This window comes from Malus sylvestris, chromosome 9 (assembly GCF_916048215.2).
Source record: "Malus sylvestris chromosome 9, drMalSylv7.2, whole genome shotgun sequence".
In the NCBI taxonomy this organism is placed as follows: Eukaryota; Viridiplantae; Streptophyta; class Magnoliopsida; order Rosales; family Rosaceae; genus Malus; species Malus sylvestris.
In genome coordinates, this window is record NC_062268.1 from 18,433,327 (window position 1) to 18,459,090 (window position 25,764).

General features: G+C 40.7%; 3 protein-coding genes across 6 annotated transcripts; 1 reads left to right on the forward strand and 2 right to left on the reverse strand.

Moving 5' to 3' along the window:
- The first annotated feature begins 2,561 nt into the window (after positions 1–2,561).
- LOC126634610 (lysM domain receptor-like kinase 3) lies at positions 2,562–21,608 on the forward strand. Of its 4 annotated transcripts, none has more exons than XM_050305138.1 (11): positions 2,562–3,730; positions 10,822–10,896; positions 11,714–12,004; positions 12,220–12,365; positions 12,471–12,560; positions 12,642–12,747; positions 13,232–13,383; positions 13,472–13,569; positions 13,654–13,801; positions 14,300–14,407; positions 21,203–21,608. In XM_050305138.1, the coding sequence occupies exons 1-11, from the start codon at positions 3,130–3,132 to the stop codon at positions 21,365–21,367; spliced, it is 1,980 nt and encodes a 659-aa protein (XP_050161095.1). In that variant the 5' UTR covers positions 2,562–3,129; the 3' UTR covers positions 21,368–21,608. The 4 variants fall into 4 exon arrangements, with proteins under 4 accessions (XP_050161095.1, XP_050161097.1, XP_050161096.1 ...); XM_050305140.1 differs by lacking the exon at positions 14,300–14,407 and adding an exon at positions 20,695–20,802; XM_050305139.1 differs by lacking the exon at positions 21,203–21,608 and adding an exon at positions 14,808–15,213.
- On the reverse strand, positions 15,268–17,005 carry LOC126634611 (clavaminate synthase-like protein At3g21360). The gene is made up of 3 exons (XM_050305142.1): positions 16,500–17,005; positions 16,162–16,415; positions 15,268–15,759 (listed from the first exon to the last, which is right to left on the reverse strand). The coding sequence occupies exons 1-3, from the start codon at positions 16,857–16,859 to the stop codon at positions 15,399–15,401; spliced, it is 975 nt and encodes a 324-aa protein (XP_050161099.1). The 5' UTR covers positions 16,860–17,005; the 3' UTR covers positions 15,268–15,398.
- A 54-nt stretch (positions 21,609–21,662) lies between the features above and the next one.
- LOC126634613 (clavaminate synthase-like protein At3g21360) lies at positions 21,663–23,455 on the reverse strand. The gene is made up of 3 exons (XM_050305143.1): positions 22,934–23,455; positions 22,596–22,849; positions 21,663–22,154 (listed from the first exon to the last, which is right to left on the reverse strand). The coding sequence occupies exons 1-3, from the start codon at positions 23,291–23,293 to the stop codon at positions 21,794–21,796; spliced, it is 975 nt and encodes a 324-aa protein (XP_050161100.1). The 5' UTR covers positions 23,294–23,455; the 3' UTR covers positions 21,663–21,793.
- Between the last annotated feature and the right edge of the window lie 2,309 nt (positions 23,456–25,764).

Sequence of the window (25,764 nt, forward strand, 5' to 3'; positions counted from 1 at the left end):
GTTTTGCGTATGATTTTGAATGAAATGTATTATATTTAACTTTTTAATGTTATTTTTGTCTATAATTTTTTTGAAATTTATTATTGGGACCCCCCGAGTTTAAAATCCTGAATCCGCCACTGCACGTGTCATAAATAATGCCTAGTTATTGAGTCCAGTTTCATAAATGGTATATAGTAATTGTTACAGTTTCATAAATATTGTCTTTTTCTTGATCCGGTTTCATAAATAGTGCTTAGTTATTAGTTCATTTTCATAAATAGTGCCTAGTTCTTGGTCATATCTCATAAATAATGTCTAGTTCTTGGTCCAATTTCATAAATAGTGTATAGTTCAGTTTCATAAATAGTTTACACATATTAGTTTAGTTTGAGAAATAGTGCCACCCCGCAGTGGCGGATGCATTGAGAGGCAGAGGGGGTCAGCTGACCTTCCGAACTTCGATAAACGTCCATGGATACCTTGGGTAATGACCCTTCGAACTTCGGTGAATGTTCATTGATACCTTGGGTGCTGCCCTTTTGAAGATTAAAGTTGACTTCATACATGCCTTCCAATAGTTTGATAAAATGTTTGAAAGAAGAGTGAATGAAATGGTGATCTCAATGAATAACAAAGCATCATCATTCTTGGACAAACATATTAATGGGATGCAATTATATCAAACATTGTTAATGTGTTCAAGATAAGTGTGTTTCTTTGTTAAGCATTCATATGGGAGCAGTCTTGGAACATGTTAGTTACTCTCGCAAATGAGGCATTAACAAGTGTGCATTATGCCTTTCCAAATGACTTGCATACCAAGACTCGATGAAATGGCAATATGCATGCTATTTCTGGTAAAAAAAAATTGCGCGTTGCGCATGTTATTCTTACTAACCCTCATAACATTATTTCCTGAATTCGCCATTGCCACCCCCGTATTTTGGACACATTGAAAAATGTCTCGTCATTTTGACTACTATTGGGAAACAACACTACAAAAATAAAACTAGGGAATGTAATTTAATTTGAAGTTTTTTTCTTATTCTAAGCAAAATAAAAAAAATAAAAAAAAATAAAAAAAGAGAGAGAAGAAAAGAAAAAGAAAATCTCTTAACGCAACTGGCAATGGGAGAAAAGAGGGGAGTGTGGAAAAGAAGGGGTGGGGGGATGCGCATAGCGCGAGTTGCTCTTTTTGTGTTTTTTATATTTTTTATTATTTTGTTTTTATTATTAAAATGCAAAGATTTGAAACTCTTTTTATTAATTTTCTTTAGATTTAATTCAAAAACTTGTAGCTCCTCAAAACTAGGACTACAACCCTTAGGGGTTCAACACCAATTCATTTAACCACGAGTGATTAGAGGATTAGCATCGGTTAGCCCTACCACAAAATCGAATCTAGGTTGAGCTTAGGTTGTAATTTCTTCTCTGCCTAAATTTAATTATGGTCCAACTAAATTCACAAAATGATACTAAAACCCGAATGCACACCTCTAATTTACTAACCTAATTTAGACACAAATTCAGTATACTCAAATTCTAAATTGAGCCCGTTTATCAAGCTCAACTAAATAGATGCACACAATTAGTGTGTAGCCTAAATTTTATAAGTTTTAATTGAGTTTGAAGATGACGCTTAACCATATTGGCGTAAATTAATTATTCTTATGCACTTTGGTGCGGGGTTCGATTCTCATTGATTTCCCTCCTTCCTAACAATTAGCTATTTAACCCCTACGCTATCGCTCCACTCAAAAGTTTCGACTGAGTTTGAGAAAAAAAAAAGTTTCCATTGAGTTTATTTGAACTTGGTCAAGTAGATAAGATTTTCAAACTAAAATTGAGTACATTGAGTTTAGCTTGAGATCACCTCTCTTCTATTTTCCATGAATAAAACCTAATATTTTGCTAATATTTTATTTCTTTTTGGTTAATAGAAAGTATAAATATCTTTACAAAAAATAGCAAGTACAAATATCTTGAACAAAACTTCATTTTATTTCATTTTCAATCTAATTCTTGTTTTTTTTTTCTTGATCTTTTATTCAACAGTCTACATCTATTGGTCCACAAAAATTGCTCATCTCATAAATATGTGATATAACTTTTCTAAATTAAATAAAATCTTAAATGTAATCATTCATAAAAAAAAAAGTTATGTAATGATGAATGATGGTTAAAGCGCAATCAAACAAACTCTAATATTATGTAAGGATTTCTCGGCAATCAAGCTTGTGGTTAAAGTGATCCAACATAAAACAAGAAAGACTTGCAATTAGAGATATCAATCTAAACGATGGAGCGTTGAGTATATTAATTTTAAAAACTTGTAGCTCCCCAAAACTAAGACTACAACTCTGAGGGATTCAACACCAATCCATTTGAACCATGAGTGAGTTTGATGCTTAGCATCGGTTAGCCTTATCACAAAATCGAAGGGGCAAATTAGTCAGAATATAGAAAAAAGTGGTCCCCAATATCTCCAGGTGGATGGCTCTGTGCAAATCCCTTTTTTTTAACCGGTTTGTTATTGCGCTGCAAGGCAAAGTTTTAACCAAAAAGTTAAGCCAGTCAATGAGCTTTCAACACAAAAACAAACCCCCAAGACACACAAATGCTCTGTTTCCAATCCCTTTTTCCGTCCTTCCTTCCTGCCACCCCCCTTAGATCCATTCATTCCTCCATTTCCAAACTCACTCCTGCTAAATTCTTCCTATTACCTCCAAAAACCTGCCAATTCTTCACCAACTCACACTAATTTCAGCAGCAGTAGGACTTTGCTTGTCAGTTTCTTGATCTCACTTCACAAATCCTACTATTTCTTCCCAAACCTTTCATCTCAATTTAGCTCTACTTTGTGCTTCTCCATCAAAATTCTTGCGGTCCACGGTCCACCAATTCGTCAAGACACCCTTTTTCCTCAATCCACACCCATAAATTGACCTAACTAGAACAACCCACTTCCCAATAACTGCTCCTTTTTATTTTTCCACCATCAATTTACTGCAATCACTCTGCTAAACAGAACCCAATTTGTCAAATCCTTGATCTCACCCCACCGAGTGATCAAGCCACCATTTTTTCCACAACCTGCTTCCCAATCCTTCAACTTTTCCCTTTTTTTCTGAACTAAGTTTCTGGGTAATGAAGCTTCGATGGAGCCCAATACCAATCCTTTTGTACCCTTTTCTCCTCCAAATTACCCTTTCCACAGCTTTCTCCCCAACCCCAATGAAGTGTACGGACACAACTCGCCTCTGCACTTCCTTTTTGGCCTTTAAGCCGGAACCCAATGAGACCCTCTCAGTGATTCAGAGCATGTTCGACGTATTGCCGGAAGATGTGACCGTTGAGGGCGGCGACGGGCGGGGCTACGTGTTTGTGAAGAAGAACTGTTCTTGTGCGAAGGGGATAAAGAGTTACTTGACCAACACAACGTTTACTGTGAAATCTGCAGATGGGTATGTTTATGACATGGTTATGGAGGCCTATGGTGGGCTAACTTTTCTGCGCAATACCACTAGGCGGGCCCGATATGGCGCCGTTGTGTCGTTGAGGCTGATGTGCGGGTGCTCGAGTGGGTTGTGGAACTATCTGATGAGTTATGTGATGAGGGATGGGGATAGCATTGAGTCTCTGGCTAGCCGGTTCGGGGTTAGTATGGATAGCATTGAGAAGGTCAATGGGATTAGTGATCCTGATAATGTGACTGTTGGTGCTTTGTATTACATACCTTTGAATTCAGGTCAGTCTTTATTTGCTCCTTTTTTTCGGTTCATGTGTTTGTGTAATTTAGTGGAGCTATTTATTGTATGTATTTTTGGTAAAATGTGAGGGAAAGCTATCCATTTTAATCTGGTTTCGGGTTAGATTAGTTCGGAGTTATCGAAAATGCAATTCAGTTATACTTATGCTGTGAACTGTGGGAACAATGTATTAGATATGAATAAGATATCAATTTATTCATAATTTCCAATACGATATCATGTCATGTTTAGTGAAGCAATCATCAAATCATTATGATTGTACCTTTACCAAATTTTGCTGCTAATACTTACAATCAAGCGTAACTATGGTATACAACAACAACAACAACAACAACAACAAAGCCTTTTCCCACTAAGTGGGGTCGGCTATATGAATCCTAGAACGCCATTGCGCTCGGTTTTGTGTCATGTCCTCCGTTAGATCCAAGTACTCTAAGTCTTTTCTTAGAGTCTCTTCCAAAGTTTTCCTAGGTCTTCCTCTACCCCTTCGGCCCTGAACCTCTGTCCCGTAGTCACATCTTCGAACCGGAGCGTCATTCGGCCTTCTTTGCACATGTCCAAATCACCGGAGCCGATTTTCTCTCATCTTTCCTACAATTTCGGCTACTCCTACTTTACCTCGGATATCCTCATTCCCAATCTTATCCTTTCTCGTGTGCCCACACATCCCACGAAGCATCCTCATCTCCGCTACACCCATTTTGTGTACGTGTTGATGCTTCACCGCCCAACATTCTGTGCCATACAACATCGCTGGCCTTATTGCCGTCCTATAAAATTTTCCCTTGAGCTTCAGTGGCCTACGACGGTCACACAACACGCCGGATGCATTCTAACACTTCATCCATCCAGCTCGTATTCTATGGTTGAGATCTCCATCTAATTCTCCGTTCTCTTGCAAGATAGATCCTAGGTAGCGAAAACGGTCGCTTTTTGTGATCTTCGCTAGATTGCTCCGGTCATTAGTGTGGATAAGTATATAAATGGATAGAGATAGGAAAGCAAACACAAGATGTACGTGGTTCACCCATATTGGCTACGTCCACGGAATAGAAGAGTTCTCATTAATTGTGAAGGGTTTACACAAGTACATAGGTTCAAGCTCTCCTTTAGTGAGTACAAGTGAATGATTTAGTACAAATGACATTAAGAAATATTGTGGGAGAATGATCTCGTAATCACGAAACTTCTAAGTATCGGAGTGTGGAGTCGTCTTGACTTGCCTTATCTGTCTCATAGGTAGATGTGGCATTTTCTCTGGAAGTACTCTTCCTCCATCCAGGGGTGGTATCTTTAACTGGTGGAGATGCACAAGGTAATGTATCAATTTCACTTGAAGCTTACTTGTAGTTTCAGGCTTGGTCAAGCGCGATACAAACCATGTAGTAGGAGTCCCCCAAATCGCCGAGCTAGGGGGTCTGCTGAAAGAGGTGACAGACAAGGTAAGCAATCAGAGCTCCGACTGATTGTTCACCTTCTCCCCATCTTGCAGCAGCATGAAGGATAAAGAGAAGAAAAATGAGAAGAGATGATATGAGATACTTTTGCTTTTGAAGAAGTAACTTTCCACAGGCTTATTCTTGAACTGAGCTGGAGGGTTTTCTGGTTTCCTCCAGAGTATAAGGCCGACTGAAGAATTTGAGGGTCAAAACAAGTCCATCAAATCTAGAGTACGTTCCACCCTGCTGATATGGGATACTTTTGCTTTTGACAGAGTAATGGATGTATCGGCACGTGTGCTGTTACGCTTGTCTCCACATGCTTCCTTGTATCCTTCGCACTTGCCCTATCTGTTCCTCAAGCAGATGCAGAATCTTCCCTGGAAACATAAGATGTTGAAGATGAGTACTCGAGAGCAATGCCAGGTAAGTAATCAGGTAAGGGGTTCCAGGCAGTCAGTTCTTGGCTGGAAGCTTGATTCCAAGTGCTGACTGATTGCTCTCTTTCTCCTTGTCTTGCAGGTAAAAACAAGGCCAAAGGAAAAGACAGGGAAAAAGCATGATATGGGATACTCTTGCTTTTAACCCTGATGATATGAGATATTCTTGCTCTAGTATAGCTTGTTTGCAGAGGTATTATCGGGGGGAAAGAAAGCTGAATATTTCGAAAGGCTTCGTTGGGAGTGCCCTCTTAGATATGATGAAGGGTTGAGCATTTTTGCAGGTCTGCCTGTCCGTTGGGGATGGAGGTTGACATATATAGGAGTCTCCCTAACAAGTAGTAATGCTATTCCTTTACCCTGCTTGGTCATAGCACGGTAGTGGGAGCTGTCAGTTTCACATGTTTTAACTCTGTCAGAGCACTTTGAAAAAGTGGTCTGTGGTATCTGGCTCTCGAGATTCGGAGAACGATGCCTCTTCGATTTTTGAGAAAGCAATCATGCTGGGGGTCTGGCTCTTGAGATTCGGAGAGCAGTGTCTCTTCGATTTTTGAGGAAGTAATCATGTTGGGAGTCTGGCTCTCGAGATTCGGAGGGCGGTGCCTCTTCGATTTTGGAGCAAGCAATCTTGTTGGGAGTGTTGTCTCGAATGTGAGTAAAGGTTGGGCATGTTTGCTAGTCTACCTTGCCACGAAGCACAAAGGTTGATACACAAGGACTTTCCAATTATCCAGCAATCGTACTGTTCCTTTACCCTCTCTTCGATTTTGAGAAAGTAGTCATGTTGGGAGTCTGGCTCTCGAGATTCGGAGGACGGTGCCTCTTCGATTTTGGAGCAAGCAATCTTGTTGGGAGTGTTTTCTCGAATGTGAGTAAAGGTTGGGCATGTTTGCTAGTCTACCTTGCCACGAAGCACAGAGGTTGACACACAGGGAGTTTCCAATTATCCAGCAGTGGTACTGTTCCTTTACCCTTGTGGGTAATAATATGGTAGCTAGACCTTCAAAAATTTATGTGTCTAAACTTTGTTAGTGTTGTTTCTTTGCTATTCTTTTACCTTTCTTGGTCAGAGCGATGTAGTGGGAGCTGCAAGCTTCACGTGCTCAACTTTGGCAGAGAACTTTGGCAAAGTTATCTGTGGTACCCATGAGCTATTGTTGCGTGTGGGAAGTGGGTGATTGAACAGTAAGATTCATGTGCTTTCTACTTCACCAGAAGTCTTCGACAGAATGCCCATAATTTCTGCAAAGCTGAGTGTGCGTGTGACAGGTGCTGACAAGGCTAGAAAAGTAGGTGCCTCTTCGATTTCTGAGATCGGCCCTCGTGGTCTCTGAGCAGCCCAGCTTTTGAGAAAGCGAGCGCCTCTTCGATTGATTCGAAGAACGATGCCTCATCGATTTTTGAGAAAGCAGTCACGCTGGGGGTCTGGCTCTCGAAGATTCGGGGAGCAGTGTCTCTTCAATTTTTTAGAAAGTAATCATGTTGGGAGTCTGGCTCTCGAGATTCGGAGGGCGGTGCCTCTTCGATTTTGGAGCAAGCAATCTTGTTGGGAGTGTTTTCTCGAATGTGAGTAAAGGTTGGGCATGTTTGCTAGTCTACCTTGCCACGAAGCACAGAGGTTGACACACAGGGACTTTCCAATTATCCAGCAATGGTACTGTTCCTTTACCCTCTCTTCGATTTTTAAGAAAGTAGTCATGTTGGGATTCTGGCTCTCGAGATTCGGAGGACGGTGCCTCTTCGATTTTGGAGCAAGCAATCTTATTGGGAGTGTTTTCTCGAATGTGAGTAAAGGTTGGGCATGTTTGCTAGTCTACCTTGCCACGAAGCACAGAGGTTGACACACAGGGACTGTCCAATTATCCAGCAGTGGTACTGTTCCTTTACCCTTGTGGGTAATAATATGGTAGCTAGACCTTCAAAATTTATGGGTCTAAACTTTGTTAGTGCTGTTTCTTTGCTATTCTTTTACCCTTCTTGGTCAGAGCGATGTAGTGGGAGCTGCAAGCTTCACGTGCTCAACTTTGGCAGAGAACTTTGGCAAAGTTTTCTGTGGTACCCATGAGCTATTGTTGCGTGTGGGAAGTGGGTGATTGAACAGTAAGATTCATGTGTTTTCTACTTCCCCAGAAGTCTTCGACAGAATGCCCATAATTTCCGCAAAGCTGAGTGTGCGTGTGACAGGTGCTGACAAGGCTGGAAAAGTAGGTGCCTCTTCGATTTCTGAGATCGGCCCTCGTGGTCTCTGGGGAGCCCAGCTTTTGAGAAAGCGAGCGCCTCTTCAATTTCTGAGACCAGCCTTCGTGGTCTTTGAGCAGCCCAACTTTTGAGAAAGCAAACGCCTCTTAGATTTCTGAGATCAACCCTCGTGATCTCTAAGCAGCCCAGCTTTTGAGAAAGCAAACGCCTCTTCGATTTCTGAGCAGGCGCCTCTTCGATTTCTGAAGCTCCGTCGAGTGCAGATTTTTATAAGGGCTGGCATTAAGTTCCAAAGCACACTTGAATCTCCACCAGTAGAAGCTTCATTCTTGCACTTCTAAGATCTTGATTTGTCCGACCTCTTCTCTCTTCAACACCTTTGAAAATGTCTGGCCCCTCCGACCGTCGTTTTGACTTGAACCTTGTTGAAGAGGCAGCCCCGCCTTCTCCAGACAACATATGGCGCCCATCCTTCGTCTCCCCTACTGGTCCTCTTACCGTTGGGGATTCCGTGATGAAGAATGATATGACCGCTGCGGTGGTGGCCAGGAACCTTCTCACTCCCAAAGATAACAGACTACTTTCCAAACGGTCTGATGAGTTAGCTGTTAAGGATTCGCTGGCTCTCAGTGTTCAGTGTGCAGGTTCTGTGTCTAATATGGCCCAACGCCTATTTGCTCGAACCCGCCAAGTTGAATCATTGGCGGCTGAAGTGATGAGTCTCAAACAGGAGATTAGAGGGCTCAAGCATGAGAATAAACAGTTGCACCGGCTCGCACATGACTATGCTACAAACATGAAGAGGAAGCTTGACCAGATGAAGGAAACTGATGGTCAGGTTTTACTTGATCATCAGAGATTTGTAGGTTTGTTCCAAAGGCATTTATTGCCTTCGTCTTCTGGGGCTGTACCGCGTAATGAAGCTCCAAATGATCAACCTCTGATGCCTCCTCCTTCTAGGGTTCTGTCCAGTACTGAGGCTCCAAATGATCCCCCTCCGGTGCCTTCTCTTTCTGGGGCTCTACCGACTGCTGAGACTTCTCCTAAGCAACCTTTGTGAAAGCTCCCTCTTGTGTGTTTATTTTGACTCATGTATATGTACATATTTGTAGCTTATCGGGGATATCAATAAATAAGCTTTCCTTCATTTCAACGTATTGTGTTAAATACACCAAAGCCTTCTTCGCTAAGTTCTTTGAATTTTCTTTTGTTGAAGCTTGTATGTTGGAGCTTTCTGAGTGGAGCATGTAGGTTGGGGTAGTGTTCCCTTAATTTTCCGAGTGAGGAAAACTTCTCGGTTGGAGACTTGGAAAATCCAAGTCACTGAGTGGGATCGGCTATATGAATCTTAGAACGCCATTGTGCTCGATCCTGTGTCATGTCCTTCGTTAGATCCAAGTACTCTAAGTCTTTTCTTAGAGTCTCTTCCAAAGTTTTCCTAGGTCTTCCTCTACCCCTTCGGCCCTGAACCTCTGTCCCATCGTCGCATCTTCTAATCGGAGCGTCAGTAGGCCTTCTTTGCACATGTCCAAACCACCGTAACCGATTTTCTCTCATCTTTCCTTCAATTTCGGCTACTCCTACTTTACCCCGGATATCCTCATTCCTAATCTTATCCTTTCTTGTGTGCCCACACATCCAACGAAGCATCCTCATCTCCGCTACACCCATTTTGTGTACGTGTTGATGTTTCACCGCCCAACATTCTGTGCCATACAGCATCGCCGGCCTTATTGCCGTCCTATAAAATTTTCCCTTGAGCTTCAGTGGCATCCGGCGGTCACATAACACGCCGGATGCACTCTTCCACTTCATCCATCCAGCTTGTATTCTATGGTTGAGATCTCCATCTAATTCTCCGTTCTTTTGCAAGATAGATCCTAGGTAACGAAAACGGTCGCTCTTTGGTATTTCTTGATCTCCGATCCTCACCCCTAACTCGTTTTGGCCTCCATTTGCACTGAACTTGCACTCCATATATTCTGTCTTTGATCGGCTTAGGCGAAGACCTTTAGATTCCAACACTTCTCTCCAAAGGTTAAGCTTTGCATTTACCCCTTCCTGAGTTTCATCTATCAACACTATATCGTCTGCGAAAAGCATACACCAAGGAATATCATCTTGAATATGTCTTGTTAACTCATCCATTACCAACGCAAAAAGGTAAGGACTTAAGGATGAGCCTTGATGTAATCCTACAGTTATGGGAAAGCTTTCGGTTTGTCCTTCATGAGTTCTTACGGCAGTCTTTGCTCCTTCATACATATCCTTTATAGCTTGGATATATGCTACTCGTACTCCTTTCTTCTCTAAAATCCTCCAAAGAATGTCTCTTGGGACCCTATCATACGCTTTTTCCAAATCTATAAAGACCATGTGTAAATCCTTTTTCCCATCTCTATATCTTTCCATCAATCTTCGTAAGAGATAGATTGCCTCCATGGTTGAGCGCCCTGGCATGAACCCGAATTGGTTGTCCGAAACCCGTGTCTCTTGCCTCAATCTATGCTCAATGACTCTCTCCCAGAGCTTCATTGTATGACTCATTAGCTTAATACCCCTATAGTTCATGCAATTTTGTACGTCGCCCTTATTCTTGTAGATAGGCACCAAAGTGCTCGTTCGCCACTCATTTGGCATCTTCTTCGTTTTCAAAATCCTATTGAAAAGGTCAGTGAGCCATGTTATACCTGTCTCTCCCAAAAGTTTCCACACTTCGATTGGTATATCGTCTGGGCCTATTGCTTTTTTATGCTTCATCTTCTTCAAAGCTACAACCACTTCTTCCTTCCGGATTCGACGATAAAAGGAAAAATTCGTTGGTTTGCTAGGCCAATGGACGATGCTCAATAGAAATTGGTCGATTTGAAATCTTTGTTTGTTTAAATTTTCTTATGCAATCCTACCTCTATTATAAATCTTCCTTGTTCTTGAGTTGTTATTCCAATCAACTTTCCAATAAGCATTATGATTTTTTTATCATGCTTCTAGTTCCTGGTGAGCCTTATCCTATGGAGACGATTTCTCCCGCTCCTGTTCCTTCACCATCCAATGCCAGTGTTTCAGGTATGGTTTTGATATATCATGAGGAATTACAATAATTTCATTTGAAGCGGTGAGCTGATAGTTTTGTTAATTTAATATCCACAAAACTAAAAGTAAAAACTGGTTGCTGTGGTAGTAAATAGTAATTCTCTTATTATCAAGTTTTGTTGACCTTCATGTAGAGGAAGCGTTGGAGTCTTTACAGTAGCAGAACGATTGAGGGTTGTACATTATAAAGTGATTTTCATTAGAGAAGTAGATTCAAGTTTATGTTGCCTTTCTTTGAATAAAATAGAAGATGATTAGAAACAAATTAAGATTCTCAATGCAATATCCCAATTTGGCTCTTGTGAAGAAATGTTGGCTAAGATATATTGTAATCTGTTAACTTTGATGTTGGCTAAGATATATTGTAATCTGTTAACTTTGATGCATCTATAATCATTTGCACACACTATAGGTACATAGGAGCAGCGGCAACAAAATCTGTTGCAAATTTTTGTTTCCACAAAATTGGTAGTTTGTTGAGTTATAGTAGCTAATGCTTTAAAGCATACTGTTTTTTCAGCATCCCTCCTATTTCTGATTCTTCGTTTCTTTCCCCTTGCCTTTCTAAATTCCCTGGATTGATCCACTGAAGGAGAAATTTTTCAGTGTGCCGGGAAAACAGCCCAGTACGCCAAGTCTCGTAATACATGTGGTTGAAATTTTTTTTTTAAAAGTATCCAACCCTTGTATTATGACACTTGTTGTACCGGGCTGTGCACCTGGCACGCTGAAAAATCTCTCCCACTCAAGAACGTTACAATAAGTTGTGTACTTTGTTTTTTGTTTGCAGAAAATGGAGAAAATCATAAGCCGCATCTGCCATATTTATGGATTGTAGGGAGTTTAGGGATCATTCTTGTTGTGATCATATTAGGCATAGTTCTATATGTTTGCCTGAGGTCTTCAAGCTGCTTTACTGAAGCACAAAGTAGTTCAAAAGATCCTGATGGTCAAATTAGGTTTCGTGTTCTTCGAAAGCCAAGTTTTTGTTGTGCTTCAGGAAGGTATATGTGTTGCACATCTTCAGATTGGAAGCAAACTAATGGAGATCCTAGCAGCCAGCAGATAACTGTCCCCAAAGGTTTTAATGTCTGAACTATTTTATCCTCATTTTTTAATACGAAGTCCTGCCTTACTAAATGAGTGATAAGTATTCTCTTTATAAGGGGAAAAAGAGAACGTAGGCAGGTTGTGTGTGTGTAATCTGCTTCTTCATCCAATTTTTATATACCAAAATGCGGTCATCCTCCTTCATCTTGGAATGTCTGACTGATCCTCTCCTGTTACTTGTTGCAGCTATTGGCAGTCATGTACTTGACATAGAGAAGCCTGTTGTTTTCACATATGAAGATATTTTTTCCTCAACAGATGGGTTTTCTGATTCACGTCTTCTGGGCCATGGAAGATATGGTTCCGTGTATTATGGCCTCCTCCGTGAGCAGGTTCGCAGATTTCTGCTTGGATTCCCATAATTTACATTTTCTTTTACCATCTAGAGTAAGTTTCCTTGTCACACCTTTGTTGGTAACGGTTTGAATTCTATCCAGGAAGTTGCTATTAAAAGAATGACTGCTACAAAAACTAAAGAGTTTCTGTCAGAAATAAAAGTTCTATGCAAGGTTCATCATTCAAATCTGGTAAGTCTCATTGTAGTTTTGAAACTTGTTGCTTTCGATGTTTCAGAACTCTGACTCCTATTTGGGTTTAATTGTGTCAAGGTAGAATTGATTGGTTATGCAGCAAGTGATGAAGAGCTCTTTCTTATATATGAATATGCCCAGAAAGGTTCACTTAAAAGCCATCTGCATGATCCTCAGAACAAAGGTACGCCTCATGCTAAAGCTATATCGATAGTACGTCATAAGCTAGTCGAGTGGTTTTTCTTTTCTCTTCCTGCTTCGTTCTTTGGCCCGTAATCTTCTTTATGTTAAAGCCTGTAGAAATTTATGATTTCTTCTAAACCGTCCCATATGTAACCCAACTTCCTGAAATGATTACATCTAAGTTCACTACAAGTTGTTGGGACCACTAAAATTTGTATCGATATTATTGATAACACGTCGGTACAGTTTGTTGGTGACATGTTATTGTCAAAGATGTCGTTCTTAATCGACATCTGTTTAAGAGAACACTTTTTAAGTTCCTGCCCATGGCATACCCTCTTTAAATTGAATTTCGTATCTGAAAACATCAGTAATGAGTCGTGGACGTAGGAGTTTGGACCTATGAATATGCTATTATGTTTACTTTTGTATTATTGAGCCATGCACATGTTATTAATCGATCCGAATGATTAAATGTCTTATAGGTCATACATCACTTTCCTGGATCATGAGGGTCCAGATTGCTCTTGATGCTGCTAGAGCTCTCGAGTACATCCATGAGCACACGAAATCGCATTATGTCCACCGGGATATTAAGACAAGCAACATCTTGCTTGATGGTTCCTTCAGGGCAAAGGTTGGATATATTATAGTGATTTCAGTAGTGTTGTGCATTGTACTTTTGGTACTAGTCACTTATTGAACAACTTCTTTTTGTGTTTTAGATTTCAGACTTCGGGTTGGCAAAAATTTTTGGTAAGACGAGTGATGGAGAAGCTACTGTAACCAAAGTTGTTGGTACATACGGTTATCTGGCTCCAGAGTAAGTAACCATATTTGCAGTTGACGACGTTGTCTTTCAACAAGTTCCATCAAGTTTTAATTGCTTCCCTCTTGCTTCCTGTAGATACTTGAGTGATGGCCGTGCTACTGCAAAAAGTGATATTTATGCTTTTGGAGTTGTTCTTTTTGAGCTTATATCGGGGAAGGAGGCCGTTATACGAACCGAAGGCACAGCCACAAAAAATTCCGAAAGACGTTCACTGGTGTCAATTGTAAGTTGTGCTGACGAGACATAATTTTGTTTCTAAATAGATAAACGATATAATGATTTTACCTGCTTATAGCTGGAATCTTGAGAAGAGAAGATGAGGAGACCATTCACCGGCTTGAGCCAGAGTCATATAATTCGTAATTACGTATATAGGATGAATCAGAGAAAACTTGATTCACCGTGTTTTACAACTTTGGAGTCACTATGAGCCGGGATTGTTGCTTGCATTCACTACTTGGAAGTCATAGATCTGAAAATCAGAGCAATCTCCATTCAAAATGTCAAAATCCTGTACTTAAAAACCGACGCGCTTGACCAGCGTAACATTCAGTGAGAACTTAAAGCTAGACTTTACCTATTCCACTGCACCTCCATTTTGTGCGTGCCTTTGCATCTCTTTTGTAAAATCGACATGTGACGCACGGTCTCTTTTGGGTGTTCTGCATCCCTTTGGCGCCCTTCTTTGTTTACGGTTTACAGATACTTTGTTTGAATGCAGATGCAAACAGCTCTTAGGACTTCACCAGACTCCGTGAGCATGTCAAACCTGAAAGATTACATTGATCCAAATATGATGGACTTGTATCCTCATGATTGCCTATTCAAGGTAAATTAACCACCTTATGAACTCATACAGATTGATGAATATTTTGGCCTGCTTTTACCGACCGTGCCTCTCTGATGCGAGCAAGTGCTATAATTTTCCGATGACAACTGACATAAATTGCATTTGTATGAAAATCTGACTGAAAATGGTTGCACTTGTTCTTTCAATGGACCGTGGGAACGGGGATCATGACCTCTGAGAGAATTAAGATGAAACCAAATTATACTAGAGCTGACCCATCGGTTTGAATATAGGCTCAATCCATACGTTGTAATTATCCTACCAAGTATTTTATATCATCAAAGTAAACAAAAAAGCCATTTGGTTAATTTTGAAGTCGTATTTCAATGTTCATCCATAACGTATGCATTTCTTCTTGTCGTCGCAACTCATTCCGCAGGTGGCCATGATAGCAAAGCAATGTGTAGATAACGACCCCATCCTACGGCCCGACATGAAAGGAGTCGTGATTTCGCTATCACAGATCCTCCTAACCTCAGTGGAGTGGGAAGCTACTCTTGCGGGGAACAGCCAGGTATTCAGTGGCCTTGTTCAGGGAAGATAGTGAAACCGCGTTTCCTTTCCAATCTGATGCCTTACAATATTTCATTCTTTTGCCCCTCTTTTATATGTGTGATCATGTGTGTATAGCGGCACATATATAGTCGTAATCTGGCGGTATTTATGGTGGGTATTTATAGTGGCATTCAGTAGCTGCTGCTTAATGATATAAGTTACCTGTAGTTAAACTTTTACCTTACTTTTTACATGGATTTTCTATAAAGCCTTGAGCTTCTTCTTCGAAAGCGTATGGTATCTACTTCGAATTCAAGGAAACATCAACCGAATATCCGTAAAAGTTACGAAAAGAAACGGAAATCTATATAAAAACATGAAAATTTTGTACGAAAACTAGTATATCATTAGCATCTGATCTCTCCGAAAGGGAAGAGTTAACAAGACATAAGAACACGTTCTTGATGGGCTTTAACTATTTGCAGAGCGAAGCTAGGACTCTGCGAGGCGGAGTGAACAACTTCCGGGAGTGAAGGACAGCCAAATTATCCAGCAGTAAAACATCACCCTTGCGCCAGGGGAAGGCAACGCTTTCCTCTTCGAGAATTTTCAAGCAGTCGTGGATGATATCCGCAGGCAATGGGCTGCCATCTCCGAAGGTGACAGCCTTCACAGGGTCGTTCCTTGCATCTTGCCAGCCGGTATACGCTGCTACCATGCTGTTGAACCAAATCTTGCGCTGCGTTGTGCTTATATATTTGATGGCAGGGATTGGTCCCATGATTGATTTCACTCCATCCGCCAACCATTCCAACTTCATACCAAGCTTAGCAGCCCTGCAAAAAGTTTTAGTGGTACAACTCCGTAGCTGTTAATAATTCAATCTCAACTCCCTCAACAATCACCGCAACAACTTCAAATCCAAAAAAAAAAATAACGAGGACTCATTTGATACGTATCTGACGAAAATATTACCATAAAACTACGTACATTGCTCGCTCGTTTACCATTTAGTGTTTGCTCAGTTTAGAAATTTAATGATTGTACACGTTCTTATGTATATCGTAGGTGCCTTTGTAACACTACATTGGCATAACACGTGGTGTTAGTGTTACGATCATACTAAAAAATGTGACAGCCTGTTGGTATGACACTCGGTGTTAATGTTAAGACCGCACTGAAAAATTACTCGTTGCACTGCTAAAGTGAACTAGAGTTTGTACAAGTTGGAGCAATACCTTTGCTCAGCTATACTCTTGTCTTTGGTCATGAAGGTGGACTTCCAGCCACGGCCAATTGGAGAAGAAGGGTCGTCGTCTTCGCCCAAAACTCGGTTATATATCAACCCGTGCTCCTCCAACTTGTCAACGAACTCCGGGTACTTCTCCTTCATCCTCCCGTACACAATGTGGCTCAGAACAATCGGAGTTTCTCCCCCACTTCCAGGCTCCACTTCACAAAAGAAGAACAGCTTGGATGGGTACTCCGGCACCTAAAACGACATGTCGTAAGATCACCACACAACACGACAGTTTAATAACAAAACGAAACGACGTGTCGTGCAATGCGAATATACCTGAGCCATTTCGTGGTGGAATGGAATCTTCTGATCGGGCGGGGACTCGTTGGCGGTAAACACCCGACCCACGACGTTGGTCCGGGGAGCAGCTCCGCCCACATAGGGGAGCTCTTCGAAGCCGAAGGCCTCAACGACGTCGTTGAAGTCGGAGGCCGTATTTACGGGAAAGCCCCTCAAGAGCACGGCCCCCGATTTTCGGAGCTGGGCGTCCAGGTACGGTTTCTCGGCTTCGATAGTTTTGGTCAGGGCGGAGAAAGTGAAGTGAACCGCCGGTGGCGGAGATATAACTAGCGGGAATTGGATTCCGCTGAAGAGCTTCTGCTGCGGGATTTGGGTTTCCACCAAAGATCCTGACATGGTGCCTCTCTGGTATGGGACGGCGCGCGGGGTTGCAGCCTAGTGGTGAGTTAGTGAACTGGGTTATGGGGGTTTTGGGGAGTGAAATACTATGGAGCTGTGTTGGGTGGGTCTATCTGGTGCGGAATTGCGTCTAGGTTCAATTTTACACTAGTCATGTTTTTGGCCACAAGGTTCAGTTTGACATTTCATTTTAATGAGTTGTCATGTTCTTGAAGGTTAAGATCTTTCGTAATAGCAACTTAAGATTTTTTATTTACAAATATGTTTGATTATTTTTTATTGAATCAAAATATCGAATTTTATTTATTTATTGAGATTCCGATTGTATCTATACATTCCTTAATTATTTTATTTGAGAATAATGGTAGATTTTAGAACTGGGAGTAACTAGAAGTAAAGACAAATTAAACGATGTTTTCAAACTAGTGGCAAAATGTTTTGATCATGGGCAATAACCACGGTACTAAATAATTATGGGTTAAGCGATTGGCTATACTAGCTTTTCACACTAATTTTCTTATACAAAAGTTATTTACAATCATTGAGGGCTAAACATCACAAGTTACACCATCTCCAGGGAAAGAGCTATAGGCTATTTTAAGCTCGAATTTGTGTAGAATTTGTCTCTTGCCAATAGTCAAAATGAATATATTAAAAAGAATCATGGCTAAATTTAGCCAAAGCTGGCTGCTTATAGCAGCCTTAAAGCCCCTCGGCCGGCTTGAACTTCTGCACCCCAAGTAAATATGAAAAAAAATTTAGCGCTCCATGGTTAAAGATGAAAAAAAATAGCCTATAGTATTTTTTAAAAATTATTAAATTTTTAAGGGCTTAAATGTAGTAAAGAGCTAAGTTTAGCCCTCCATAAATGGAGATAACCTTACGTTTTATGGCTAAAACACACTAAAATATATATACACACACAAAGAGGTAGAAGCCATACATAAGCTCCACATACACAAAGCAAACTGTACTCTAATCAGCTCCAACGAAGGGTTATAGGGCTACATTTTATCCTGGTAAATGTGCACAGTCCATCTTCAACAAGAAAGCTATATCCTAATCACCAAGTAAGGCTGGAGATGAGAAACACAGAGTTATACGAAAAATAATATTTTGGAGGACTAAAACATAGTTTGCCATACCCTTTTGCTTTTCAATGTTACAGCAACTCCAGCGTATCAATGACACACCCCGATCTTAGAATCAAGGCGTGCTGGCCGTCACGCCTTGATTCTAGGATCGGGGTGTGTCAATCAAGGCCCCCTAGGGCAACTTCCTATTTAATAGCCTTCAGTAAACAGTAACTACCTTTAATGAACAGTAATTACCTTTTACATCTCCACCCTAATTGAATAGTCATGACAATAGGCAATAAAATATTAATATTTTTTATTTTATAAAATAATACAAAATAATTTTATTTGTAATTTCGGATAAGATTTTTAATCATTCTCGTTGCGCCACGTGTCATTATTCGAAAAGACAATTTTAGGTGATAGATTTTGATAAGATTTTTATCCAATGTCGTTGTGCCAAGTGTTGTTACCTTTTCAGAATCGTTGAGGATAGATTTCGGATAAGATTTTTAACCAATCACGTTGTGCCACGTGTCATAATCTGTTTACAATTTTTGGGGATAGATTTCGATCAGATTTTTAACGAATGACGACATGCCATATGGCATTATCTACAACCTAATCCTTTCTTTTTCCTCCATATAACCCACCATCCATCTTAAGAAATCACACACCAAAATCAAAATCTCTATCATTATTCATAGTTTCTGCTTCCTTCTTACAAAGTCTTGTTCAAGGATGTTGTGGGAAATCGATGAGTAAGAGAAATAATTGTTTAAGCAAGGGGAAGAAATGTTCAATCTCCAGGTGGGCGAAAATGAGATGGAAGAGGAAGAAGATGAGGAGCGTGGAAGGAGAGATGACGAAGCAAGAAGCCAAAGAGTCTCACATTCCTGTTGAGTCATCCAAGTTGTGGCTTAGATCTCCAGGCAAAGCCATTCCACAAACATTGATAGAAGCAGGCAACGACGAGGTTCGGATCTTTGTGATGATTATTTTGTCTGTAACAGTGCATTCTCTTATACGTACTTTAGACGTCATTTTAGAATTTGTTCAACAAAATCATAATTGCTATTTGCAACCATGATTCTTACTTTGTACAAAATAAGGATGTTTTTGGTGTTATGGGTATCCTTCTTGAGCAAAAAATTGATGTTGCCTTGCGGATGCTTACATATGGAGCATCTGCAAACCAAGTGGATGAGATAGCGAAGATGGGGAAATCAATCATTCTTGAGTCCCTGATGAGGTATTGCTCCACAATAGAATCTATCTCCACCACAGAGTACCTTCGGAGACTTACTGAGATGGACTTGCAAAGGCTTCTGAAGAAGGGCGAGATGTGAGGTTTTCCTGGGATGATTGGAAGAATTGACTGTATGCACTGGACTTGAAAAAATCGTCCAAGTGCATGGCAAGGAGCTTATGGGGACATAAAATGAGCAAAAAGTATCATTTTGGAGACGGTGGCATCATTTGATACATGGATTTGGCACGTTTTTCTCGGTGTTCCGGGAGCTCAAAATGACCTCAATGTCCTTGCCCAATCCCCAGTGTTTAACAATGTCCTGCAAGGAAAAGCACTAAGAGTCACGTACTGGGTTAATGGACATAAGTACCATGGGCCATACTACCTAGCAGACAGCATTTACCCAATGTGGTCATCGTTTGTCAAAACATTGCCAAGTCCACGAAGTGCAAAGGAAAAACACTTTGCAAGCTGTCAAGAGGGGTATAGGAAAGATGTGGAGCATTGTTTTGGTATCCTCTAAGCTCGTTGGGCGATTGTCAGGGGTGTTGCCATAATGTTTGATTTAGAGTCACTTCGATCCATCATGATGACGTGTATCATTCTTCATAACATGATTGTGAAAGATGAGTATGATTATGATGCCATTGATGAATATAAGCCAGACACGATGAACAATTCCAAAACACAAAAATATTGTGCTCATGATGCCACCGAAGAACCCGTGCAAGACGAGTCATTAGAAATGGATGGACGTTTCAATGAAAGGCTCATTCAACAATATACTTCACTTCAGGACGCATATATTCACAATGCTCGACAAATTGACTTGATAGAGCACCAGTGAGAATTGAAACAAGCTCAAAAAACTTAAGTTCATTTAGTGTGTTTGTTTTTATTTGGTGTGTTTATTTAATTTTATTTGGTGTGTTTTTTAAGTTCATTTAGTGAGTTTGTTTTTTTTATTTGGTGTGTTTATATCCCTTGAATAAATATTCTCTTAGTTTAAATAAATTACCAAATTAAATAAATATACTCTTAGTTTAAATAAAGTATTAAATTCAATAAATTGGAAACAACATAAAGTACTCTATTCAATAAATAAGAAATTACAACCCAAAGTGATTGGAAAATTATGGGTTTCGATTAAAAACAAATTCCCTAGTCCCCCGTGAATGGAAAATCATCACCTAACCAATTTGTGGTGCTAGGACCGTCATCATTTGTGGTGTTAGGACCATCTCTTCTTGCTCTCGCTTCTCTTGCACGCCTCATTCGCACCACGTACATTTTTCAAATTCCAAAAATATTTAGAGTTCGGAGACATCGCCTCTACAGGCTCCTTCATAATGTCACGATCATGTTGAACCCTTTTTCTTCTTTAAGCTCTTCCCTTTCTTGCCTAAGTAGCTCTCTTTCTCTCTCATTACCTCCCTTTCTTGCCTTTGCATCCCTTTGGCGCCCTTCTTTATTTACGGTTTACAAATACTTTGTTTGAATGCAGATGCAAACAGCTCTTAGGACTTCACCAGACTCCGTGAGCATGTCAAACCTGAAAGATTACATTGATCCAAATATGATGGACTTGTATCCTCATGATTGCCTATTCAAGGTAAATTAACCACCTTATGAACTCATACAGATTGATGAATATTTTGGCCTGCTTTTACCGACCGTGCCTCTCTGATGCGAGCAAGTGCTATAATTTTCCGATGACAACTGACATAAATTGCATTTGTATGAAAATCTGACTGAAAATGGTTGCACTTGTTGTTTCAATGGACCGTGGGAACGGGGATCATGACCTATGAGAGAATTAAGATGAAACCAAATTATACTAGAGCTGACCCATCGGTTTGAATATAGGCTCAATCCATACGTTGTAATTATCCTACCAAGTATTTTATATCATCAAAGTAAACAAAAAAGCCATTTGGTTAATTTTGAAGTCGTATTTCAATGTTCATCAATAACGTATGCATTTCTTCTTGTCGGCGCAACTCATTCCGCAGGTGGCCATGATAGCAAAGCAATGTGTAGATGACGACCCCATCCTACGGCCCGACATGAAAGGAGTCGTGATTTCGCTATCACAGATCCTCCTAACATCAGTGGAGTGGGAAGCTACTCTTGCGGGGAACAGCCAGGTATTCAGTGGCCTTGTTCAGGGAAGATAGTGAAACCGCGTTTCCTTTCCAATCTGATGCCTTACAATATTTCATTCTTTTGCCCCTCTTTTATATGTGTGATCATGTGTGTATAGCGGCACATATATAGTCGTAATCTGGCGGTATTTATGGTGGGTATTTATAGTGGCATTCAGTAGATGCTGCTTAATGATACAAGTTACCTGTAGTTAAACTTTTACCTTACTTTTTACATGGATTTTCTATAAAGCCTTGAGCTTCTTCTTCGAAAGCGTATGGTATCTACTTCGAATTCAAGGAAACATCAACCGAATATCCGTAAAAGTTACGAAAAGAAACGGAAATCTATATAAAAACATGAAAATTTTGGACGAAAACTAGTATATCATTAGCATCTGATCTCTCCGAAAGGGAAGAGTTAACAAGACATAAGAACACGTACTTGATGGGCTTTAACTATTTGCAGAGCGAAGCTAGGACTCTGCGAGGCGGAGTGAACAACTTCCGGGAGTGAAGGACAGCCAAATTATCCAGCAGTAAAACATCACCCTTGCGCCAGGGGAAGGCAACGCTTTCCTCTTCGAGAATTTTCAAGCAGTCGTGGATGATATCCGCAGGCAATGGGCTGCCATCTCCGAAGGTGACAGCCTTCACAGGGTCGTTCCTTGCATCTTGCCAGCCGGTATACGCTGCTACCATGCTGTTGAACCAAATCTTGCGCTGCGTTGTGCTTATATATTTGACGGCAGGGATTGGTCCCATGATTGATTTCACTCCATCCGCCAACCATTCCAACTTCATACCAAGCTTAGCAGCCCTGCAAAAAGTTTTAGTGGTACAACTCCGTAGCTGTTAATAATTCAATCTCAACTCACTCAACAATCACCGCAACAACTTCAAATCCAAAAAAAAAATTAACGAGGACTCATTTGATACGTATCTGACGAAAATATTACCAGAAAACTACGTAGAATGCCGATGTGGTGATACAAGCTCACTCGAACTATTACATTGCTCGCTCGTTTACCATTTAGTGTTTGCTCAGTTTAGAAATTTAATGATTGTACACGTTCTTATGTATATCGTAGGTGCCTTTGTAACACTACATTGGCATAACACGTGGTGTTAGTGTTACGATCATACTAAAAAATGTGACAGCCTGTTGGTATGACACTCGGTGTTAATGTTAAGACCGCACTGAAAAATTACTCGTTGCACTGCTAAAGTGAACTAGAGTTTGTACAAGTTGGAGCAATACCTTTGCTCAGCTATACTCTTGTCTTTGGTCATGAAGGTGGACTTCCAGCCACGGCCAATTGGAGAAGAAGGGTCGTCGTCTTCGCCCAAAACCCGGTTATATATCAGCCCGTGCTCCTCCAACTTGTCAACGAACTCCGGGTACTTCTCCTTCATCCTCCCGTACACAATGTGGCTCAGAACAATCGGAGTTTCTCCCCCACTTCCAGGCTCCACTTCACAAAAGAAGAACAGCTTGGATGGGTACTCCGGCACCTAAAACGACATGTCGTAAGATCACCACACAACACGACAGTTTAATAACAAAACGAAACGACGTGTCGTGAAATGCGAATATACCTGAGCCATTTCGTGGTGGAATGGAATCTTCTGATCGGGCGGGGACTCGTTGGCGGTAAACACCCGACCCACGACGTTGGTCCGGGGAGCAACTCCGCCCACATAAGGGAGCTCTTCGAAGCCGAAGGCCTCAACGACGTCGTTGAAGTCGGAGGCCGTATTTACGGGAAAGCCCCTCAAGAGCACGGCCCCCGATTTTCGGAGCTGGGCGTCCAGGTACGGTTTCTCGGCTTCGATAGTTTTGGTCAGGGCGGAGAAAGTGAAGTGAACCGCCGGTGGCGGAGATATAACTAGCGGGAATTGGATTCCGCTGAAGAGCTTCTGCTGCGGGATTTGGGTTTCTACCAAAGATCCTGACATGGTGCCTCTCCGGTATGGGACGGCGCGCGGGGTTGCAGCCTCGTGGTGAGTTAGTGAACTGGGTTATGGGGGTTTTGGGGAGTGAAATACTGTGGAGCTGTGTTGGGTGGGTCTATCTGGTGCGGAATTGCGTCTAGGTTCAATTTTACACTTCACTTCAGGACGCATATATTCACAATGCTCGACAAATTGACTTGATAGAGCACCGGTGGGAATTGAAACAAGCTCAAGAAATTTAAGTTCATTTAGTGTGTTTGTTTTTATTTGGTGTGTTTTTTAAGTTCATTTAGTGAGTTTGTTTTTTTTATTTGGTGTGTTTATATCCCTTGAATAAATATTCTCTTAGTTTAAATAAATTACCAAATTAAATAAATATACTCTTAGTTTAAATAAAGTATTAAATTCAATAAATTGGAAACAACATAAAGTACTCTATTCAATAAATAAGAAATTACAACCCAAAGTGATTGGAAAATTATGGGTTTCGATTAAAAACAAATTCCCTAGTCCCTCGTGAATGGAAAATCATCACCTAACCAATTTGTGGTGCTAGGACCGTCATCATTTGTGGTGTTAGGACCATCTCCTCTTGCTCTCGCTTCTCTTGCACGCCTCATTCGCACCACGTACATTTTTCAAATTCCAAAAATATTTAGAATTCGGAGACATCGCCTCTACAGGCTCCTTCATAATGTCACGATCATGTTGAACCCTTTTTCTTCTTTAAGCTCTTCCCTTTCTTGCCTAAGTAGCTCTCTTTCTCTCTCATTAGCTTGAAATAATCTCTCAGCAACTGGAGCTTTTACCTCCACTTTAGCCTTATCAACCTCAAATTTAGTCATTTCCCGCGCCAAAGTCAATTTACCTTGGTGAGCAAGTTCTTCCATATATTTTTCCTAATCATTCTTGGAAAGCACTCCCTTTTCTCTTTGAAACCTTCTTACCTTGAGGCCTAATTGGATAACAGGTCAACCCCGACCCTTGTTCAGGGGTCACTTTTGGCACTTGTTCTATGTCGCTTTCATGAACATGGGAGTCATGATCGGGCGTAAAGTGTAAAGGGGTGATATTCATGACAACTTCTGGACCGATAGACACAACTCTGAATTTAGGACAATCTTTAACAATATTCCAACATTCCCATCGGGTGAATGATTTGTTTTTGTTTTTGGTTTTGGCATTATAACAAACTTGTGCTTGAAGTGTCTACACAATGCGGGAGAAGAAATAATTATAATCAAAGTAGCTAATGTAAATTTGGGTATAGTACAAACAAATAAATAATACCTGATCCGTGAAATTTTCCCCACTTCGAAGATTACTACTAGCTTGTGCCAAGGTGTCTCTCCAAAGACTAAACAATTGGCTGAGTATTCTTTAACGACTGGACATCGATTCTTTGGTTCTTTTCCCACCAATTTTCTCAAGAAAAAAGGCATGAATAAGACTCCACATTTTTTGCAACTGCATTCATTACTCGTAATCGGATCATGAGTAACTTCAACCCAGCTAGAACACAACGTAACATCTTCAATAAGCGTCCAATTCGTACCTGCATCATTAGTCATTTTGTTGGAAATCAATTGGATTGAAACTTTGAGAGAAAGATTGGAATGTGGTTAAAATATTTGAGAAAATATGAAATTGTGGTGTAAGGTAGAAGATAATGAGAAGGTATTTATAGAAAAGTAAAATCAATTTTTTTTGGATTTTTTAATTAATTTTTAACATTTTTTATTAACTTAATTAATTTCTGCCGTTGGATTAAAAAAAATTTGAAATTCAACCCTCCAAATTGTGCCACGTGGCATAACAGTAACATATCTGAATTTTTTTATTTTATTTTTAAAGGCGAATAACGTGGACTGTTGATTTCAAATCCAACAACTGATATTGTGCCACGTAAAGTATTTGTTAAAGGTTTGAATTTCTTTTTTAACCGTTAGAATCCAACAATCCAGAAAAAGTATTTGTTGAAATTCAACGGATGAGAAGGTGCCATGTGCCCCACCAACGGTAACATTTCAGCAATTTGGACCACGAGCCTCACCGACTGAAAAGTTGTTGGTGACGCGCCCCCAAGCGCACGTGTACGACACGCGCCTGAGGCAAATTTTTTTAAAACATGGTTGACATCATCTTGACATCAGCCATGCATCATTTGGCCTTAAGCTTTCGGGGCACCAATTCAAGCCGGGCCTTTCACTCGGGCCCTCCCTTAGCCCAATCGACCGCATGGGTTGGACCAAGGAATTAGGGCTATTGGGTAGGAAATCTCACCGGTCCATCGAGCTGGAGCTCCCGGTGGAGTTGCTCTTTGAGAAGGCCTTAAGGTGCAACACTAGGACGAGAGTTTTCCTTTTGAAGCATTGATTGCCCACCAGAGCTACCTAACCAACAATTGTGGCAAGGCTCGTAGCCCCTTGGGCCTTTCACCAAACAATTTTCAATTCCCATTTATGGGGTTTTTA

Bases quoted from the DNA above. Each gene is read 5' to 3' on its own strand.
- LOC126634613 (XM_050305143.1), bottom strand. From the start codon at position 23,293: ATGTCAGGATCTTTGGTAGAAACCCAAATCCCGCAGCAGAAGCTCTTC. The intron at 22,850-22,933 runs GTATATTCGCAT...ATGTCGTTTTAG, and splicing joins TCCACCACGAAATGGCTCAG to GTGCCGGAGTACCCATCCAA. The intron at 22,155-22,595 runs GTATTGCTCCAA...AACTTTTTGCAG, and splicing joins AAGAGTATAGCTGAGCAAAG to GGCTGCTAAGCTTGGTATGA.
- LOC126634611 (XM_050305142.1), bottom strand. From the start codon at position 16,859: ATGTCAGGATCTTTGGTGGAAACCCAAATCCCGCAGCAGAAGCTCTTC. The intron at 16,416-16,499 runs GTATATTCGCAT...ATGTCGTTTTAG, and splicing joins TCCACCACGAAATGGCTCAG to GTGCCGGAGTACCCATCCAA. The intron at 15,760-16,161 runs GTATTGCTCCAA...AACTTTTTGCAG, and splicing joins AAGAGTATAGCTGAGCAAAG to GGCTGCTAAGCTTGGTATGA.
- LOC126634610 (XM_050305138.1), top strand. From the start codon at position 3,130: ATGAAGCTTCGATGGAGCCCAATACCAATCCTTTTGTACCCTTTTCTC. The intron at 12,561-12,641 runs GTAAGTCTCATT...AATTGTGTCAAG, and splicing joins AGGTTCATCATTCAAATCTG to GTAGAATTGATTGGTTATGC. The intron at 13,384-13,471 runs GTTGGATATATT...TTTGTGTTTTAG, and splicing joins ATGGTTCCTTCAGGGCAAAG to ATTTCAGACTTCGGGTTGGC.